The sequence below is a fragment of the Hyperolius riggenbachi genome, chromosome 6 (assembly GCF_040937935.1).
Source record: "Hyperolius riggenbachi isolate aHypRig1 chromosome 6, aHypRig1.pri, whole genome shotgun sequence".
Lineage (NCBI taxonomy): Eukaryota > Metazoa > Chordata > Amphibia > Anura > Hyperoliidae > Hyperolius > Hyperolius riggenbachi.
Window position 1 is genome coordinate 46382445 of NC_090651.1, and position 18999 is coordinate 46401443.

General features: G+C 46.1%; 1 protein-coding gene across 2 annotated transcripts in view; it reads left to right on the forward strand.

Moving 5' to 3' along the window:
• The window catches only part of LRRIQ3 (leucine rich repeats and IQ motif containing 3), a 128570-nt gene that overhangs the window by 104801 nt on the left and 4770 nt on the right, over positions 1-18999 (forward strand). For both annotated transcript variants that reach the window (XM_068239221.1, XM_068239220.1), the window contains exons 6-8: positions 1367-1453; positions 10807-10936; positions 11030-11738. In XM_068239221.1, coding sequence (XP_068095322.1) covers positions 1367-1453; positions 10807-10936; positions 11030-11738 — 926 coding nt within the window. The remainder of the gene's footprint in view (positions 1-1366; positions 1454-10806; positions 10937-11029; positions 11739-18999) is intronic.

Sequence of the window (18999 nt, forward strand, 5' to 3'; positions counted from 1 at the left end):
AGTCTCTTTAACGGTCTATTAAAAACCGCCAGGGGGCAGCAGAGCAGTGTTTTTTTTTTTTTTTTTTTTTTATAAATCATGTAGCGAGCTCAGGGCTCGCTACATGATAGCCGCTGTGCAGCGGCATCCCCCCGCCCTCTTTGATCGCCTCCGGCGATCTCCGATCAGGAAATCCCGTTCAAAGAACGGGATTTCCTAGAGGGCTTCCCCCGTCGCCATGGCGGTGGCGTCATTGGGAGTCCCGATCTACCCCTCAGCGCCGCCTGGCACTGATTGGCCAGGCAGCGCACGGGGTCTGGGGGGGGGGGCCCGGAGCGGCGGCGGGTAATCAGGAGGTAGCGGCGGCGATCAGAATGCACACGCAGCTAGCAAAGTGCTAGCTGCGTGTTGCAAAAAAAAAAATCATGCAAATCGGCCCAGTAGGGCCTGAGAAATCCTCCTGCGCGGCATAGCCCATGCTCAGCACGGGCTTACAGCCAGGGAGGTTAAAGGGCCAGAGACGCCACATTCTGAAGTGGTTAAAGGATACCCGAGGTGACATGTGACATGATGAGATATACATGTTTATGTATAGTGCCTAGCACACAAATAACTATGCTGTGTTCCTTTTTTTCTTTCTCTGCCTGAAAGAGTTAAATATCAGGTATGTAAGTGGCTGACTCAGTCCCGACTCAGACAGGAAGTGAGTACAGTGTAACCCTCACTGATAACAAATTCCAACTATAAAACACTTTCCTTGCAGAAAACGGCTTCTGAGAACAGGAAATAGATAAAAAGGGTCAATTGTTCATAGATTTTTTTTTATCTGGCATACTTCAATGAATATGTCATTGGGTAAAAACAATAAAACAGTTAAAACTTAAAAAGTAGATTTAAACATAAAATAAAACTGTGCAATATCTTAAAAGGTCATTTTTTAGATACAATCGTTTATTTCATGACTTTATTTTTGCATCGGGTGTCCTTTAACACTATGCAAGGCTTAAAGTGTACCTGAGACAAAGAACACTAAAGGATTTATACTTTAAAAAGATCCCCTTACTTGGTGAAAAAACAAAAAAACAAAAAAAAATGATTTCTACATATTCTTCTCGACTTAAGTGAACTTCTGAAGCTATTAATGTGCCTCATTCACTTTGTATCCTATAAGAGAACGGAAAATATTTGACAAAATAAAAAAGATATAGTGCAGATAATAAGGTCTGGTGTGAGTTGTTGCTTTCGGTACAGGCCTAAGCTTCCACATTAAGTCAATAAGCGGTTTTCTGTGACCTTCGTAAAAAGCAGGGACGTTAGATTGTATGACATTGTTTGGTGTAAGGACACTGATTCATGAGCCCTTTTTTTTGTCATAAACATTTAACAGCCCGTGAGACGAGTAAACACTCCGGACAGCGCGCCAGTGAAGCATATTACGGTCGATCTGTGGAAGATACAGCAGGATGTTCTGCAGGTGACTGTAAATCTTGCCAGTGTATGTTTTTTTTGTTTTTCTCTGTAAGTGGTCCTTTACCTATAATGTCTTTTGCCAGGTCTGTGTTGAACCTTCCAAGAAAGAGCAGATAAAGTTTTACGTTGGAAGGGGCTCTTTTCAGCAGTGGTTTGCTGGGGACACCGATACACCACCCAGCTTCCAGCATCTCTCTGGTGAATTGGTTAAAGTACCCCTACACAGGGCAGTTTTTAAGCAAAGTCATTGCAGGCCACTGCCTGGAGTTCCATTGGTCCTCGGGGGCGCCATGCATCCACTCTGTACAGCACATGGTTTATATTCTCTAGTGTGTGGGTGTCTTTTTTTGGAGGGGAGGCGGGGGCACAGGACTTTCCTGTGGTGACCAAAAAGGCTAGAGCCAGGGTAAAATCTATTAAATTAGAGTGACCATATTTTTGTGGGTCCAACCTGGGACAGGGGGGGGGGGGCGTGGGGGGGGGGGCGGCGCGCGCAGCGCGCCGCGGCGAATAGTGGGAAGGAGTGAGGAGCACGCAGCAGCGAAGACTGGGGGAGGGGGGCTGCCGAAAAAATGGGCGTGGCCATGACATTGTATGGGCGGAGCTAACGTAATGATGTAACAGCGAGGCATAAGAAAGCAGTGTTTACGCCATGATGTGGACAAACGAGACTTTGTATCATGGGTGTGCAGAAACTGTGTGATGCTAATAGTATACCGTAACCACAAAGCAGCAAACATAGCCATCTATGACCATTAAATAATAAATGCAGTAACAGTTACCCCGGACACCAGAAAATAAACGCAATAGGCAACATGTCAGTATAAAATAAATGCAATGCGGGCAAACATGTCAGTACAAAATAAACGCAATGCGGGCAACATGTCAGTACAAAATAAACGCACTGCGGGCAAACATTTCACCAGAAAAGAAACGCACTGCGGCCAAACATTTCACCAGAAAAGAAACGCACTGCGGGCAAACATTTCACCAGAAAAGAAACGCACTGCGGCCAAACATTTCACCAGAAAAGAAACGCAATGCGGGCAAACATTTCGCCAGAAAAGAAACGCACTGCGGGCAAACATTTCGCCAGAAAAGAAACGCAATGCGGGCAAACATTTCGCCAGAAAAGAAACGCACTGCAGGCAAACATTTCGCCAGAAAAGAAACAATGCGGGCAAACAATAACATTTCACTAGAAAAGAAACAATGCGGGCAAACATTTCACCAGAAAAGAAACAATGCGGGCAAACATTTCACCAGAAAAGAAACAATGCGGGCAAACATTTCACCTGGAAAAGAAACAATGCGGGCAAACATTTCACCAGAAAAGAAACAATGCGGGCAAACATTTCACCTGGAAAAGAAACAATGCGGGCAAACATTTCACCTGGAAAAGAAACAATGCGGGCAAACATTTCACCTGGAAAAGAAACAATGCGGGCAAACATTTCACCAGAAAAGAAACAATGCGGGCAAACATTTCACCTGGAAAAGAAACAATGCGGGCAAACATTTCACCTGGAAAAGAAACAATGCGGGCAAACATTTCACCTGGAAAAGAAACAATGCGGGCAAACATTTCACCTGGAAAAGAAACAATGCGGGCAAACATTTCACCTGGAAAAGAAACAATGCGGGCAAACATTTCACCTGGAAAAGAAACAATGCGGGCAAACATTTCACCAGAAAAGAAACAATGCGGGCAAACATTTCACCTGGAAAAGAAAGCATTTACTCACCTGGCAGAAGTGTCCGGCCTCTGGCGCGCTGCTCCGTCCCGGGACCGTCTTCCTCCTCCTGCTCTTCTCTCCCGCGCTGACAGGGCTACGGCAAGATGGCGCCCGAAGCCCTGTACTAGTGACACAAATAGGTCTCCAGTACAGGGCTTCGGCAGCCATCTTGCCGTAGCCCTGCTCGCCTGCCGGTGTCGGAAACAGACACCGGAAGAGGAGGCTGGAGCGGGGCTGCGGGCAATGAACTGGCACGGCGTCTATAGACGCCGCTGCCAGTTCATTGAGGAGAGAGTGGCCAGAGTCCCGAGGCCGGGACGTCCCGCTGCTGAAAGCGGGACGTTTCCCGGGACCTCATTAAGCCTGGGACAGCGGACCCCGAATCCGGGACGTGTCCCGGGCAATCCGGGACGTCTGGTCACTCTAATTAAATGAAACCAATTGTGGACCCGATTATACCTTGGTAGCAGTGTCCTGGTACTGCTCTTTGTCCTCAGGGCCCCCTCCCCCGTCCTCATCACCCAGAAGTTCCTCCGAGCATTTCAGAGCTCTTCTGAAGTGCACAGGCGTGAGTTTCAGGCTGTGCCTGCGCAAGGAAATAATGAGCTCAGGCGCTTGCTTTGTCTGTGCTTGCGCGGTTTGTAACTTGAATTTGAGCTGTTCCGACTCACGAGCTGTCGCAAGGAGGAGCTTCCTGGTTATCATATCCGATTCGAAGTTGAATTCCATTGAATATGAAGACTACCGGGATCTGGGAAGTGTGTGTGTATTTGTGTGTGTGTTGGTGGGGAAGAAGTGTGTGTAAAGAGCGGCACTAGGACACTTCTACGAAGGTAATCCCGCCCATAATGGGATCAGTTCAAGGATACTTTAACCTCCCTCACGGTATGATTCTTTCCAGATATTAGGGTCTAAAATCAGTACAACTGTAATGCGCCCCCAGAGAGATTGGCAGAAGCCCTGCACATTACTCACCTCCCCAGGATGCAGCAATTCTTCCTCTGGTGCCCTGGGTGGCGCTCTACCCCTATGGTGAGATCGCTGACAGTCATCATGTGACAAACAGAGGGGCCCTGTGGGGGAATTATCTTTTTTCCTCTGTCCTGAGAAACTAACAACTAAGGGCGCAGAGAGAATAAACGTTCTGCTCTTTGCACAATTGTTCTAATGACTGCATCTGCTCAGCCACTGATGAGTATCGTACAAAGTTTTGTAGACAAAGATTTGTAGACAGTCCTTATTCAGTGTTCAGCAGGCTCTTGTGTACAGTGCCAAGCCCCCAACTTCTCGTGCTGTGTACTGTTGTGATGCTGGAGAAGTCCGCAAAGCCAGTGCTGCTTCAACTTACCTGTGCAGAAAGCAGGGGGGGAGGCATTTAAAGTTTTGCAGGGGGACCCAGTGATTTCTAGTTATGCCCCTGCCTAGGGGAGAAGAGGAGAGAGACCGTAATCCCAATGGTGCAGTATCATCATAGATGGATAAAAGTATATAGATATATACTCACAAAGGTGGGTTGCAGTTCCTGCCTGTGGGGCATTAACCTCTCCTGTAGTACAGTACACTTTCCAGAACAACTGCCAAGCTATTTCCTCCAAAGGAGGTCTGACTGGTATTGGGGAGGACTAAGGTGCCCTCTTCTAGGCGGCACCTACACTCTATTCCCTATGCTATTAAGGCATTTTGTATTGACCTGAGGAAGCGAGCCATGACCTGTGAAAAGCGCACACACACACATACCGCACACACACACACACACACACACACCACACACACACACACACACACACACACACACACACACACACACACACACACACACACACACACACACACACACACACTGCACACTGCACACACACACACCGCACACTCACACACCACACACACACACTGCACACACACACACACACACACACACTAGAGTGACCATATTTTTGTGGGTCCAACCTGGGACGGGGGTGGGGGGGCGTGGGGGGGCGCGCGCAGCGCGCAGCGCCGAAAAAATGGGCGTGGCCATGACATTGTATGGGCGGAGCTAACGTAATGATGTAACAGCGAGGCATAAGAAAGCAGTGTTTACGCCATGATGTGGACAAACGAGACTTTGTATCATGGGTGTGCAGAAACTGTGTGATGCTAATAGTATACCGTAACCACAAAGCAGCAAACATAGCCATCTATGACCATTAAATAATAAATGCAGTAACAGTTACCCCGGACACCAGAAAATAAACGCAATAGGCAACATGTCAGTATAAAATAAATGCAATGCGGGCAAACATGTCAGTACAAAATAAACGCAATGCGGGCAACATGTCAGTACAAAATAAACGCACTGCGGGCAAACATTTCACCAGAAAAGAAACGCACTGCGGCCAAACATTTCACCAGAAAAGAAACGCACTGCGGGCAAACATTTCACCAGAAAAGAAACGCACTGCGGCCAAACATTTCACCAGAAAAGAAACGCAATGCGGGCAAACATTTCGCCAGAAAAGAAACGCACTGCGGGCAAACATTTCGCCAAAAAAGAAACGCAATGCGGGCAAACATTTCGCCAGAAAAGAAACGCACTGCGGGCAAACATTTCACCAGAAAAGAAACGCACTGCGGCCAAACATTTCACCAGAAAAGAAACGCACTGCAGGCAAACATTTCGCCAGAAAAGAAACAATGCGGGCAAACAATAACATTTCACTAGAAAAGAAACAATGCGGGCAAACATTTCACCAGAAAATAAACAATGCGGGCAAACATTTCACCTGGAAAAGAAACAATGCGGGCAAACATTTCACCAGAAAAGAAACAATGCGGGCAAACATTTCACCTGGAAAAGAAACAATGCGGGCAAACATTTCACCTGGAAAAGAAACAATGCGGGCAAACATTTCACCTGGAAAAGAAACAATGCGGGCAAACATTTCACCTGGAAAAGAAACAATGCGGGCAAACATTTCACCTGGAAAAGAAACAATGCGGGCAAACATTTCACCTGGAAAAGAAACAATGCGGGCAAACATTTCACCTGGAAAAGAAACAATGCGGGCAAACATTTCACCTGGAAAAGAAAGCAATGATTTACTCACCTGGCAGAAGTGTCCGGCCTCTGGCGCGCTGCTCCGTCCCGGGACCGTCTTCCTCCTCCTGCTCTTCTCTCCCGCGCTGACAGGGCTACGGCAAGATGGCGCCCGAAGCCCTGTACTAGTGACACAAATAGGTCTCCAGTACAGGGCTTCGGCAGCCATCTTGCCGTAGCCCTGCTCGCCTGCCGGTGTCGGAAACAGACACCGGAAGAGGAGGCTGGAGCGGGGCTGCGGGCAATGAACTGGCACGGCGTCTATAGACGCCGCTGCCAGTTCATTGAGGAGAGAGTGGCCAGAGTCCCGAGGCCGGGACGTCCCGCTGCTGAAAGCGGGACGTTTCCCGGGACCTCATTAAGCCTGGGACAGCGGACCCCGAATCCGGGACGTGTCCCGGGCAATCCGGGACGTCTGGTCACTCTAACACACACACACACACACATACACACACGCACACTGCACACACACCGCACACTCACACACCACACACACTGCACACACACACACACACACACACACACACACACACACACACACACACACACACACACACACACACACACACACATACACACACACACTGCACACACACACACACTGCACACACACACACACACACACACACACACTGCACACACACCACACGCACACACTGCACACACACACACACACATACCGCACACACACACACTACACACTACACACCACACACACACACTACACACCACACACACACACACACCACACACACACACACTACACACCACACATCACGCACACACACACACCGCACACACACACACACACCACACCACACACACACACACACACACACCGCACGCACACACTGCACACACACACACACACACACACTACACACTACACACACACACACTACACACCACGCACACACCACACACACACACCAGACACACACACACACACACTACACACCACACACACACCACACACACACCACACACACACACACACACACACTACACACCACACACACACCACACACACACCGCACACACACGCACACACACACGCCACACACACACACCTCACACTACACACTACACTACACACCACACACACCGCACGCACACACTGCACACACACACACACATACCGCACACACACACATACCGCACACACACACACGCACACACACTGCACACACACACACCGCATGCACACACACACCGCACACACACGGCACGCACACACTGCACACACACACACACACACACATACCGCACACACTACACACTACACACTACACACACACTACACACCACACACACACACCGCACACACACACACCGCACACACACACACACCGCACACTCACACACCGCACACACACACCACACACACACACACACAATGCACACACACACACACACACACACACTGCACACACACACACCGCACGCACACACTGCACACACACACACACACACACACATACCGCACACACACACACTACACACCACACACACACACACCACACACACCCCACACACACTACACACCACACACACACACCACACACACCCCACACACACACACACACTACACACCGCACACACACCACACACCGCACACACCACACACCACACACACACACACACCGCACGCACACACTGCACACACACATACCGCACACACACACACACTACACACTACACACACACTACACACCACGCACACACCACACACACACACACCAGACACACACACACACTACACACCACACACACACACACACCACACACACACCGCACACACACGCACACACACACGCCACACACACACACATACACACACACTACACACCACACACACCACACACACCACACACACACACTGCACACACACACACCGCACACACACACCGCACACACACACCACACACACCACACACACACACAGTGCACACACACACATACCGCACACACACACACTACACACTACACACACACACACACTACACACCACACACACACCACACTACACACCACACACACACCACACACACACACACATCATGCACACACACCGCACACACACACACACACACCGCACACACACACACACACACACCGCACACACACACACACACACACACACACACACTACACACACACTACACACCACACACACACACCACACACACACACATCACGCGCACACACACACACCGCACACATACACACCGCACACCACACACAGACACACACACACACACATACCTCACACTACACTACACACCACACACACACACACACCACACCACACACCAACCACACACACCACACACATACACACACACACACACACCTGTGTCCGCAATAATGATCACCCTTAGCACCTTGTTAAAACACCGCACGCACACACTGCACACACACACACACACACACATACCGCACACACACACACTACACACTACACACCACACACACTACACACCACACACACACACCACACACCCCCCCCACACACACACACTACACACCGCACACACACCGCACACACCACACACACACACACACACACACACACATCACGCACACACACACACCGCACACACACACACACACCACACACACACCACACACACACACACCGCACGCACACACTGCACACACACATACCGCACACACACACACTACACACTACACACACCAGACACACACACACACCACACACACACACCACACACACACACGCCACACACACACACACACACACTACACACCACACACACCACACACACACACTGCACACACACACACCGCACACTCACACACCGCACACACACACCGCACACACACACCACACACACACACCGCACACACACACAGTGCACACACACACATACCGCACACACACACACTACACACTACACACACACTACACACCACACACACACCACACACACACCACACACACACACACACACACACACATCATGCACACACACACCGCACACACACACACACACACCGCACACACACACACACACACACTACACACTACACACACACTACACACCACACACACACCACACACACACCACACACATCACACACACCGCACACATACACACCGCACACACACACACCACACACACACACACCTCACACTACACTACACACACACACACACACACACCACACACGCACCACACACCAACCACACACACCACACACATACACACATACACACACACACACACACACACACACCTGTGTCCGCAATAATGATCACCCTTAGCACCCTGTTAATGCTGTTATTTCTGCCCCCTTAGTTACAATTTACATAAATATAATTGCAGACGCACACATATATTCCATTAGCTCCGTTTTACCATTTCGTCCATCAGCAGTTGTCATGTTGCGGATTAATCTACATGCTTCCGTGTGTATTTCATTACCAGATACTGATTCGCTACTAATATATTTGCAAGGCGATTTCTCCCCCTCTTACCCCCTCTTTTTTACGCTTGCAGCAGTAGACGTTTTATAAGGCAATGAATGGCTTAAAAGCATACAGAATTCATTTGAAGAAAGCTATTTAAGCTCCTTGGATTTATCAGCTTAAGTTTAAATACTCATTCTGCTCGCTGAAGCAAAACCTGCTTCCAATCTATAAACAATAAAACCATGATGAGTGTAAGAATCATAAATTCTGCATTATACACTACCAGAAATTAATGTGTGCCTCTGCATATCTGTAAATGGTCTCCTGTATCCGCTCTCCTCGATCCGCCATCATGTCACGACGCCACGTAGGAATTCTGCATATTGACGATCATATACACGATCATATACACATGTTCTGTGCTTCTGTTCAAAGCAGCAGGGCCAGGGACAGCCATACTATCCCAGGAAAAAAAAATAAAAACATAAGTAGATAACTACTTGTTCTATTTACATAACATATGTATTGTACTGTCCACTTTTTGATTTCAGTGAATTTTATATAGTGAATAAAGAGAATTCTGTGTCTTTTGCCATCTTGATTCCCTCTGACTGAAGCTAATCCTGGCGTCATTTCCTCCCTTACTTTTTTCTCAGAGAAACTGCACTGTCTTGCTTTGTAAACACATGTAAGCACAGCATAGATCGTATATCAGCTGCTCACTGATCTGCCTTCAGCCAATCAGTGAGGAGCAGAAATATGGGAGGAGTAATGACAAGCTTCCTTCTTGACCTGAAGTGAGATACGTTGGGAGGCAGCCATATTTATTTGCTTTTAAACAATTCCAGTTGTTCCATTGGTGTCCTGATGATCTCTACCGCATCAGTAGTTTCTGAACTAGACATGAAACAAGCATTTGGCAAATCCAGTCAGACTTCAGTCAGGAACATCTTATCTGCATGCTTGTTCAGGGCCAATGCGCTAGCCACCCACACTGAAATCCGTTAAAGCATCAATATCCAAGGATTTTGGTCATGGTCAGTTCCATGTCCCAATGAGTGTGGGGGGTTCTTTGTTAGTCTTTATTAAAATGGTCCTTATATTTGCAGGTTTTACCAGAAACAGAAAGTGCTCGCATTCATAGGATCCAAAACCAACAGCACCCATCTCTCCAAACCACTGACCCTGTACTTAAGGAGGACAAAACAGACTACAAACTAAAGAGACACAAAGGTCAAGGTATGCTTTCTCCACAAGTCCTCTTTCAAGAACTAGTCTTCTATCTTTCTCATCCATTAGTTCCTTTCTTCCATAATTGTTTATGTCCTATAGATTCACTACAGTCAGAACAAACAGATGAGTCCGAATTTAATCTTTTGGGCAAAAAGGCCACTGTCCATGAATCAGACTCTTCAAAAGACCTTCAGAGATACAACGAAAGGTCAGCTAAAGATATCCGTGCTTCCATTCAACAGATCCACTCAACGATGGAAACCAAGCAAAAACCAGGCTATCGGATAGAAAGAGCAACAAGCAAGAGACATTCTGCACAAGACAACAATGTAATCAACCTGTTACCTCTGTACGCTATAGACAAGGCCTATGAGAATCGAGAGAAAAGTAATAAGCTCATTCAAAAAAGAAACTTGGTTGTGAACGTACAGAGTGATAAAAGGCAAGCAAGATATCATATTGAGGAGTTCTTGGAGGGAAGAAAAAAACAGGCCATAGTCCAAAGCCAAAAAGACGGTGATAGCCTTCAGCAACAGGTGGAGCACAATCTCCTGAACAAATTAAGCTTTATTGACAGTGTGAGGTATAGGCATAAGTGCTTTCTTCAGAACAAGGAGGCCAAAAAGTTGGACTATGCACTGGCCAAAGAGTTTAACACCCAGCACACATCAGTGACAAAAACCTTGATGAGACATGACCGATTAATCCGGTCTCAAAATGATATGCAAGGAAAAGTCAAAACTGTGCAAAGTTTGAAAGAAGACAGAGAAAAGCAGAAAAAGTTTATAAAGTGCCTGCAAGAACACAGGTTTGTTTTGTTATGTATTGTTCCACAGTAGTCTTTGTTTGGCTGCTTCATTGACTCTATGGGCCCACTTCACTAAAGTATATAAGTAATGCAGCAAACGTTGCCTATATTTCAATGAAATTCTATTATTACAAAAAGTTGCTGTAAATATATTTCAGTGCAGCACAATTTAAGTTATTAGAACTCACTGTTCCATTTTATTTTTTTCAAAAAAATACATTTCCAAATCTGCACTTTTTTCTAGTCTGGTATCAGTACTCTGTGTTCCAGTACAGTAAGTCTGTAATAAAATACATATAATAATATATTACTGATCAGGGGCGTAACTAGGAGCCACCGGGCCCCCCTGCAGAGATTCCGACGCCCCCCCCCCCCCCCCCCGAGCCCGCTCAGGGCCGTTTTGGGGTGCTCGAGGGGTCGCAGCATGAGGGGAAAGCCATGGCCACACTCGGCGGGGAGAGGGGATGGCCCCTCCTCCCTCACCTTGGGCTCTCCCTTCCGTGCTTCCCTCCAGCTTAAATTTGTGTCTGGGCAGCGGCAGACAGCGGGCAGATACATACCTTCCATGCGTTCCACCGGGAATGTTCCTCATTCTAGCGTCTGACATCACTTCCTGTATAAACAGGAAGTAGCGTCAGACACTAAAACGAGGAGTATCCGTGGTGGAGCGCACGGAAGGTATGTATTTTCCCGCTGTCCGCCGCTGCCCAGACACAAATTTAAGCTGGAGGGAAGCGCAGAGGGGAGAGCCCATGGTGAGGGAGGGGGGGCCGTCCCCCCTCCCCGCCGAGTGTGGCCATGCCTTTCCCCTCATGCTGCGACCCCTCCAGCACCCCAAAATGGCCCTGAGCGGACCCCACGGGCTGCAGGCCCTATTGTTACGCCCATGTTACTGATACTTAAACTATCGGCGCAGTGCCTAATTTGTGCAGTGGCTGTTTAATATGCACTCTTGACTGTACTACCTGAAGGCCTGAATACATAGAAACCGTTCTATCATGTGATGTGCAGGGCCGGGCCGAGGCATAGGCTCCAGCCTCAGGGCGCAGTGTAGGAGGGGGCGCAGAATTCATTCAGCTGTCATTCCTAATTGTGTTTGAAGCAGAAAGAAATTAGAAAAGGGGATACATGGCAGTGACTGCAAGCCATATAACGAGATATTAAGGTGTTGGGGAGGTTGTGGTCCCTGTGGCGCCTCTTAGTCTAATAGCAATCAGTGTGTGATGGCTGGGGTGGCAGTGATGGAGGGGCGCACTTTGGTGTCTCAGCCTTGGGTGCTGGAGGACCTTGTCCCGGCTCTGTGTGAGGGTATGAATAGTCATAAACAAACATTCGGAATGTGTAACAAATAAATATCTGAATGTAAGGAGATAGTTATATCTCAGACGATGGGAATGTGACACTTGCTGGGTGGTGTAGGATCACATAGGTGAAAGGCAAAAAGAGGGAAAAGATAAATCAATACATTACAAAGTGAAAAGTTGAAAAATAGAAGAGAGATCAAGAAATGATTGATATTCGCCATTTCATTTGTTCATGTTGTTTGATCCACAATGAGCCTGCAGGATCATCATCTTTACTACTGGTTGACAAGGAAAAAACTACTGCCATTATTTATAACCACACCCACTAATATTGTGATAGGCTGAAAGGTTGTTTTTTTCCGATATATGTAGGCACAGAGGGAGATACTGGTTACTTGGCAGCTGGAAACAGACATTATTCCCACAATGCAACAAGGCTCACAGACAGGTAACTGTCAGGACCTAGGTCCTGACATCACTACAATATCAGCCATACAGACTCCAGTGATGATCTATTTGATAAAAGGTAAAGATTTCTCATGGGAAAGCGAATATCAGCTACTGATTGGGAGAAGTTCAGTCCTTGGTTACAGTTTCTCTTTAAAGGTCTCTCTTTCTTGTGCATTTTTATAATTACTTTTCAAAGATGTAACAATCAGGTGTTTATAAAATGTTAACGTTGAACAACAAGCACGAGTATTTAAAAACAAATCAGAGGCTTCAATGGAGACAAAAGTAAGAACTAAAATATAACTTTTACAGTAGAAACCTCTGGCTATAGTAAACTCAGTCCTCAGGTCCCAGCCAGGAGCGATGTAAAAAAGTGCAGGAGATTTGGCCGCAGCCGGCGCCACCATAAGCGTAATAGGAATTATGGCTTCAGCGGTGCTCACTGAGTAACTTGGGCGCTGTCAAAAGAGGGTGCACATATTAGTACAGAAACACTGTAATTATGCTGCCAGCAATAGCTGGAAGCCGAATTACATCTTTCCCCACTATCAGGGTTGGGCCGAGGCAGAAGCGAGAGAGGCTCCAGCCTCAGGGCGCAGTGTAGGAGGGGGCGCACAACTCACACAGCTATCATTCCCGTCTTGTGTTTGAAGCTCTAAAATATAACAACGGGATACATGGCAGTGACTGCAAGTCAGATAACTAGAGATTAAAGCGGTTTATAACTGTGACTAAATTTTCAACAAAAATGTGTTTTCCTACTTTTTATAATATCATATATTATCATATTTGCTTTTGTGCACAAGTATTAATATTCATTTAGACATTATAACTTCCCAAAGTTCAGTTTATTTACTTTGAAAGCTGCTGGTGCATTTTATTTATAACTGTTGTCATTCTGTTGTGAATGCTTCCAGCAGTGATTTCTGACCTGTGTTTCACCCCAGGACTCATCAGCTGAAGTCCTGTACAGCCAGAGAATGTTTACATAAAGGTATCAAGTAAAAAATGTAAAAGGTAGAAAACTGAGAGCCCAATATAGTGTAGCTTGTATTGGAGGAGTGCGAATGATAATGATGAAACGTAAGTATTGTACTTACAAACTAGGGTTACCTCCAAGGCAACCACTGAAAAGGCAGGTGGGGAGACCAAGCCTGTCCCCACTCAGGATTAAGACGTCGCTCTCTGTGGATAGAGGAAAAAAGGAGGGTGTACCACCCTTCCACCAAGGGTGGATTCTTGATGTGTAGAGCTGTACAGAGGCGCCAGTAGGATAAAAGTGACTTTTATCCTACTGGCGCCTCTGTACAGCTCTACACAAGTAAAAAATGTGTACACAAGATAAGCTTAACAGCAGTTTGGATGTGGATTCTCCCTGCAGAAGAAAGAGTCAGCCCTGTGATGTAACCCTTTGAATGCTGTTTTACAAAAAAAAAATGTGTTAGTATATTATATGCTGTAAATAATCTTTTAGAGCAAAGAAGACATTCTGGGTTATATTCCGCTAGGTGTTTGGGGCCCTGAGGTGCCTCTTAGTCTAATAGCAATCAGTGTATGACGGCTGTGGTAGGAGGAATGGAGGTGCCTATGTTGGTGTCTCAGCCCTGGGTGCTGGAGGAACTGGTCCCAGCTCTGCCCATTATACATGGCAGCCTGGAGGGGGAATAAAAATTAACGCCACCGGGACTTGTACAGGAGCAAGATAAGCCGTTTATCAGCTTTACCCTGCGCCCAAATCTCCCGGCGGCTGTATAATTGGTACACCCTAGCCATGCGCCTGTACTATACAATGTATGACCAATTCTGATATAGTAAACTGCTGATATAGTAAACTACTTGGCCAGGTCCCTTGGATTTTACTGTAAAGGGATTTTACTTTAAAATATTTTTTGGTAAAAAAAAAAAAGAAAAAGAATTAGATACAATAAAATACTTTTCACACAAAAATGATCACAGCTATTACATAATCACAAAAGCCTTAGGCGTGTTTTGATCCTCAGCAAGGCCACTTCTTCAGCGGCTAAGTCAACTTTGCCACAATTTAATCAATGTAGTCCCCATTGTGATATCAATAACACTCCATGGGGTCGCCAGGAGAGAAGAGCGGCAGAGAGGTACTTTGTAATCAGGTGCAGACCAGACTGGGGACCAAACAAGGCTCACTGGAAATGTACTAGGACGTGGCCAGACAGCCAATATAATACAATAATTCCTAAAGCACTTTTCGCACATAGGTACATAGGAACAAGGTATGTCTCAGATCAAAACAGGGTTGCAGGCTGGACTGTGTTACAGAGGAAATAGTCAAGTGTCCTAAGAGAGGAACTCCAGTGAAAATGTTGTAATAAAAAAAAATCATTTTTACAATAATTATGTATAAATGATTTAGTCAGTGTTTGCCCATTGCAAAATCTTTTAAATCCCTGATTTACATTCTGACATTTATTACATGGTAACATTTCTACTGTTGGCAGGTGATGTAGCTGCTGCATGCTTTTTTGGCAGTTGGAAACAGCTGTAAACAGCTATTTCCCACAATGCAACAAGGTTCACAGACAGGAAACTGCCAGGAGTACCACGGTCCTCAGAGTTTCTTGTTGGAGGGGTTTCATCACAATATCAGTCATACAGCGCCCCCTGATGGTCTGTTTGTGAAAAGGAATCGATTTCTCATGTAAAAGGGGGTATCAGCTACTGATTAGGATAAAGTTCAATTCTTGGTCGGAGTTTCTCTTTAAATGCCAGACTTAAAGAAAACCTGAGCACGACCTAAGAATATGGTAATAAACATACCAGTACATAGGGGTTAATTTACTATCACTATAGCTCCCCTTACTGCACGCTAAGCGTGCCTTATCAGAGTTATTGTGCCTTATCAGAATTAATGTGCCTTATCAGAGTTAACGTGCCTTATCAGAGTTAATATGCCTTATCAGAGTTAGCGTGCCTTATCAGAGTAGCATAGCGAGCGCTACAAACGTATGCCTGCTAATTGGCAATGATGAGAGCTACACTCGTCGTGCTCTGAGCCCCTGCAGGTCCAATCACTTTAACCATTTTAGCCACAGGAATTTTTCACCTAATGCAATAGAGCAATTTTCACCTCCCATTCATTCACCAATAACTTTATCACTACTTATCACAATGAATTGATCTATATCTTGTTTTTTTCACCACCAATTAGGCTTTTTTTGGGTGGTATAGTTTGCTAAGAATATTTTTTTTCTAAATGCATTTTCACAGGAATATTAAGAAAGCAATTGAAAAAATTCATTATTTCTCAGTTTTCGGCCATTATAGCTTTAAAATAATTTTGTAACTCTTTACTACTCTGATAAGGCACGCCAACTCTGATCAGGCATGTTAACTATGATAAGGCATGCAAACTCTGATAAGGCACACTAAGCGTGCAGTAAGGGGAGCTATAGTGATAGTGAATCAACCCCCTAATCGCCTCTTAAATTTACAGTTAAAAATTCAGCCCATATCTCAAAAGGTCAATACGATATAGAATATAATTACTTAGAATTCACCACGGTGATGTTCAAACTTTATGAATTCCTGTGGCCACCATCACCCAAACAACGAGAGAGACTTGCCAGCTGTAAACAACCCACATTATAAGGTTGTATATCTTGCATTTATTGGTAGAAGAGACAAGCCACAATCTTCCAAGGATCCACATGTCCAGCAGTCCCTCATTTCAAGCAGGTATGGTAACCGAGGTACTGGGGTGGAAAAAAAGCAAGCAAACGGCAACTCTAAGTGTAAACCGTTTATTTAAAAGTATAAAAACATAAAAATATAAAGATTAAAAACTTACATATGGGGCCCAAAACATGGGAACCCCAGTATCAGTTGCGTGCGTGTGCTGGTTAACAGCGTAACACAGTAAAAGGGTGCCACCTGTCTCCTGGGTTGTGCGCCCCTTCCTACACTGCGCCCTGAGGCTGGAGCCTCTCTCGCCTCAGCCCAGCCCTGCTGATCGGTTTCATAGTCTAGCATCATCAGGGGATCCCCTTAAAAGAGGGAAGCCTCAGGATCATATTGAGACTTCCCTCTCAACTTAGGTGCACCCCGTCACTGAGCGCAGCTCCCCAGCGTGGCCGTGCAGTAGACACGCAAGCAGCACGGCTTTGCATGCGCAGTAGCACAGGGGCCTCGGCTTACTGCGCATGTGTGGTCACCATAGAGGGAGAAGAGCTGCGTGGCCCTGATTGCAGTGGTGTAGCTAAGGTGCTGTGGGCCCCGATGCAAGTTTTACAATGGGGCCCCACAAGCACTCTATACATAACAATTGATACGGTGCACCAAAACCTGCCAATGGCAACTAGAGTGTCAGAGGTGCAAGAAGGGGATGGGGAGCAGTTTGTTAGTGATTACCACTATTCAAAGTATCTATAGAAGTGATTATTATGAGCACAGGACCAATAGAGAGCTAATACTGTGGTTGAGGGAGGGCCCTACGGGGCCCCTCTGGCCTAAGGGCCCCGATGTGGTCGCTACCTCTGCACCCCATATTGCTACGCCCCTGCCTGATTGGAATAGAGAGGGAATCCTCAATAGGATCCTGAGTCTACCCTCTCTTTAGATAAGTATCTAATTTTGTACCTGAGCTTTGGCTCGGATACACTTTAACTTTTTCTGCAATTCCATCTTTTAATTTTTATTTTAAGTAAAAATCCCAATGCTGTTGTTCAGCAGAGAAAAGGTAGACAGTTTAATTGACCGGTGTGCCTAGGTCCCTGCTAAAACCCAGTGTTTACTTTGTTATGTCTCTCACTAATTCCACACTGGCAAACTGAGAACTTGAGATGTGACCACACGTATTAGTCTGTTTAGAGGCATCGACGAGATAATTATAAACTTGTTTAGACATAACGATTTTCTTTAGACCATCGGACAATATGTACCTTTTCCTCCCAGGCATTTTGACATTAATATATTATTTCTGAACTTGGGGTCAATGTTTTTGTCTTTGCTTCTTCCTCATTGTTTTCTGTAGGGAAATGTGCTACAAGCGCAACATCTCTTGATAAAATGGTGGTATTTGCCACAGACACATCACTTTTTTTATTAGTATTATTTTAAAAACACCTACTCTGGCAAACAGAGGTGTTATTGAACGGCCAATTGTAAAAATTTAATTGGTATATACTTATGATATATATATATACTGTATATATATACACACACACTGAGTGGCCAAAAAAATTAGAGACACCCTCTAATAATTAGTTAGTCCACCTTTAGCTCTGATCACAGTGCTATTCTTCTTGACATGGACTCCACAAGATGCTGATACACCGTTGCTGAGGAATGTTGGCCCATGCTGGCATAATGGCAGCTCTAAGTTGGGTCAGATTGGATGGTGATGTTTCTAAGCTTTGAAGTTATCTTTCGTCATCATCCGACAAATGCTTAATGGGATTGAGGTCAGGGGATTGAGCTGGCCATGGAAGCAGGCTAAACTCCGATTGATGTTCCTCAAACAAATGTGAGACTGA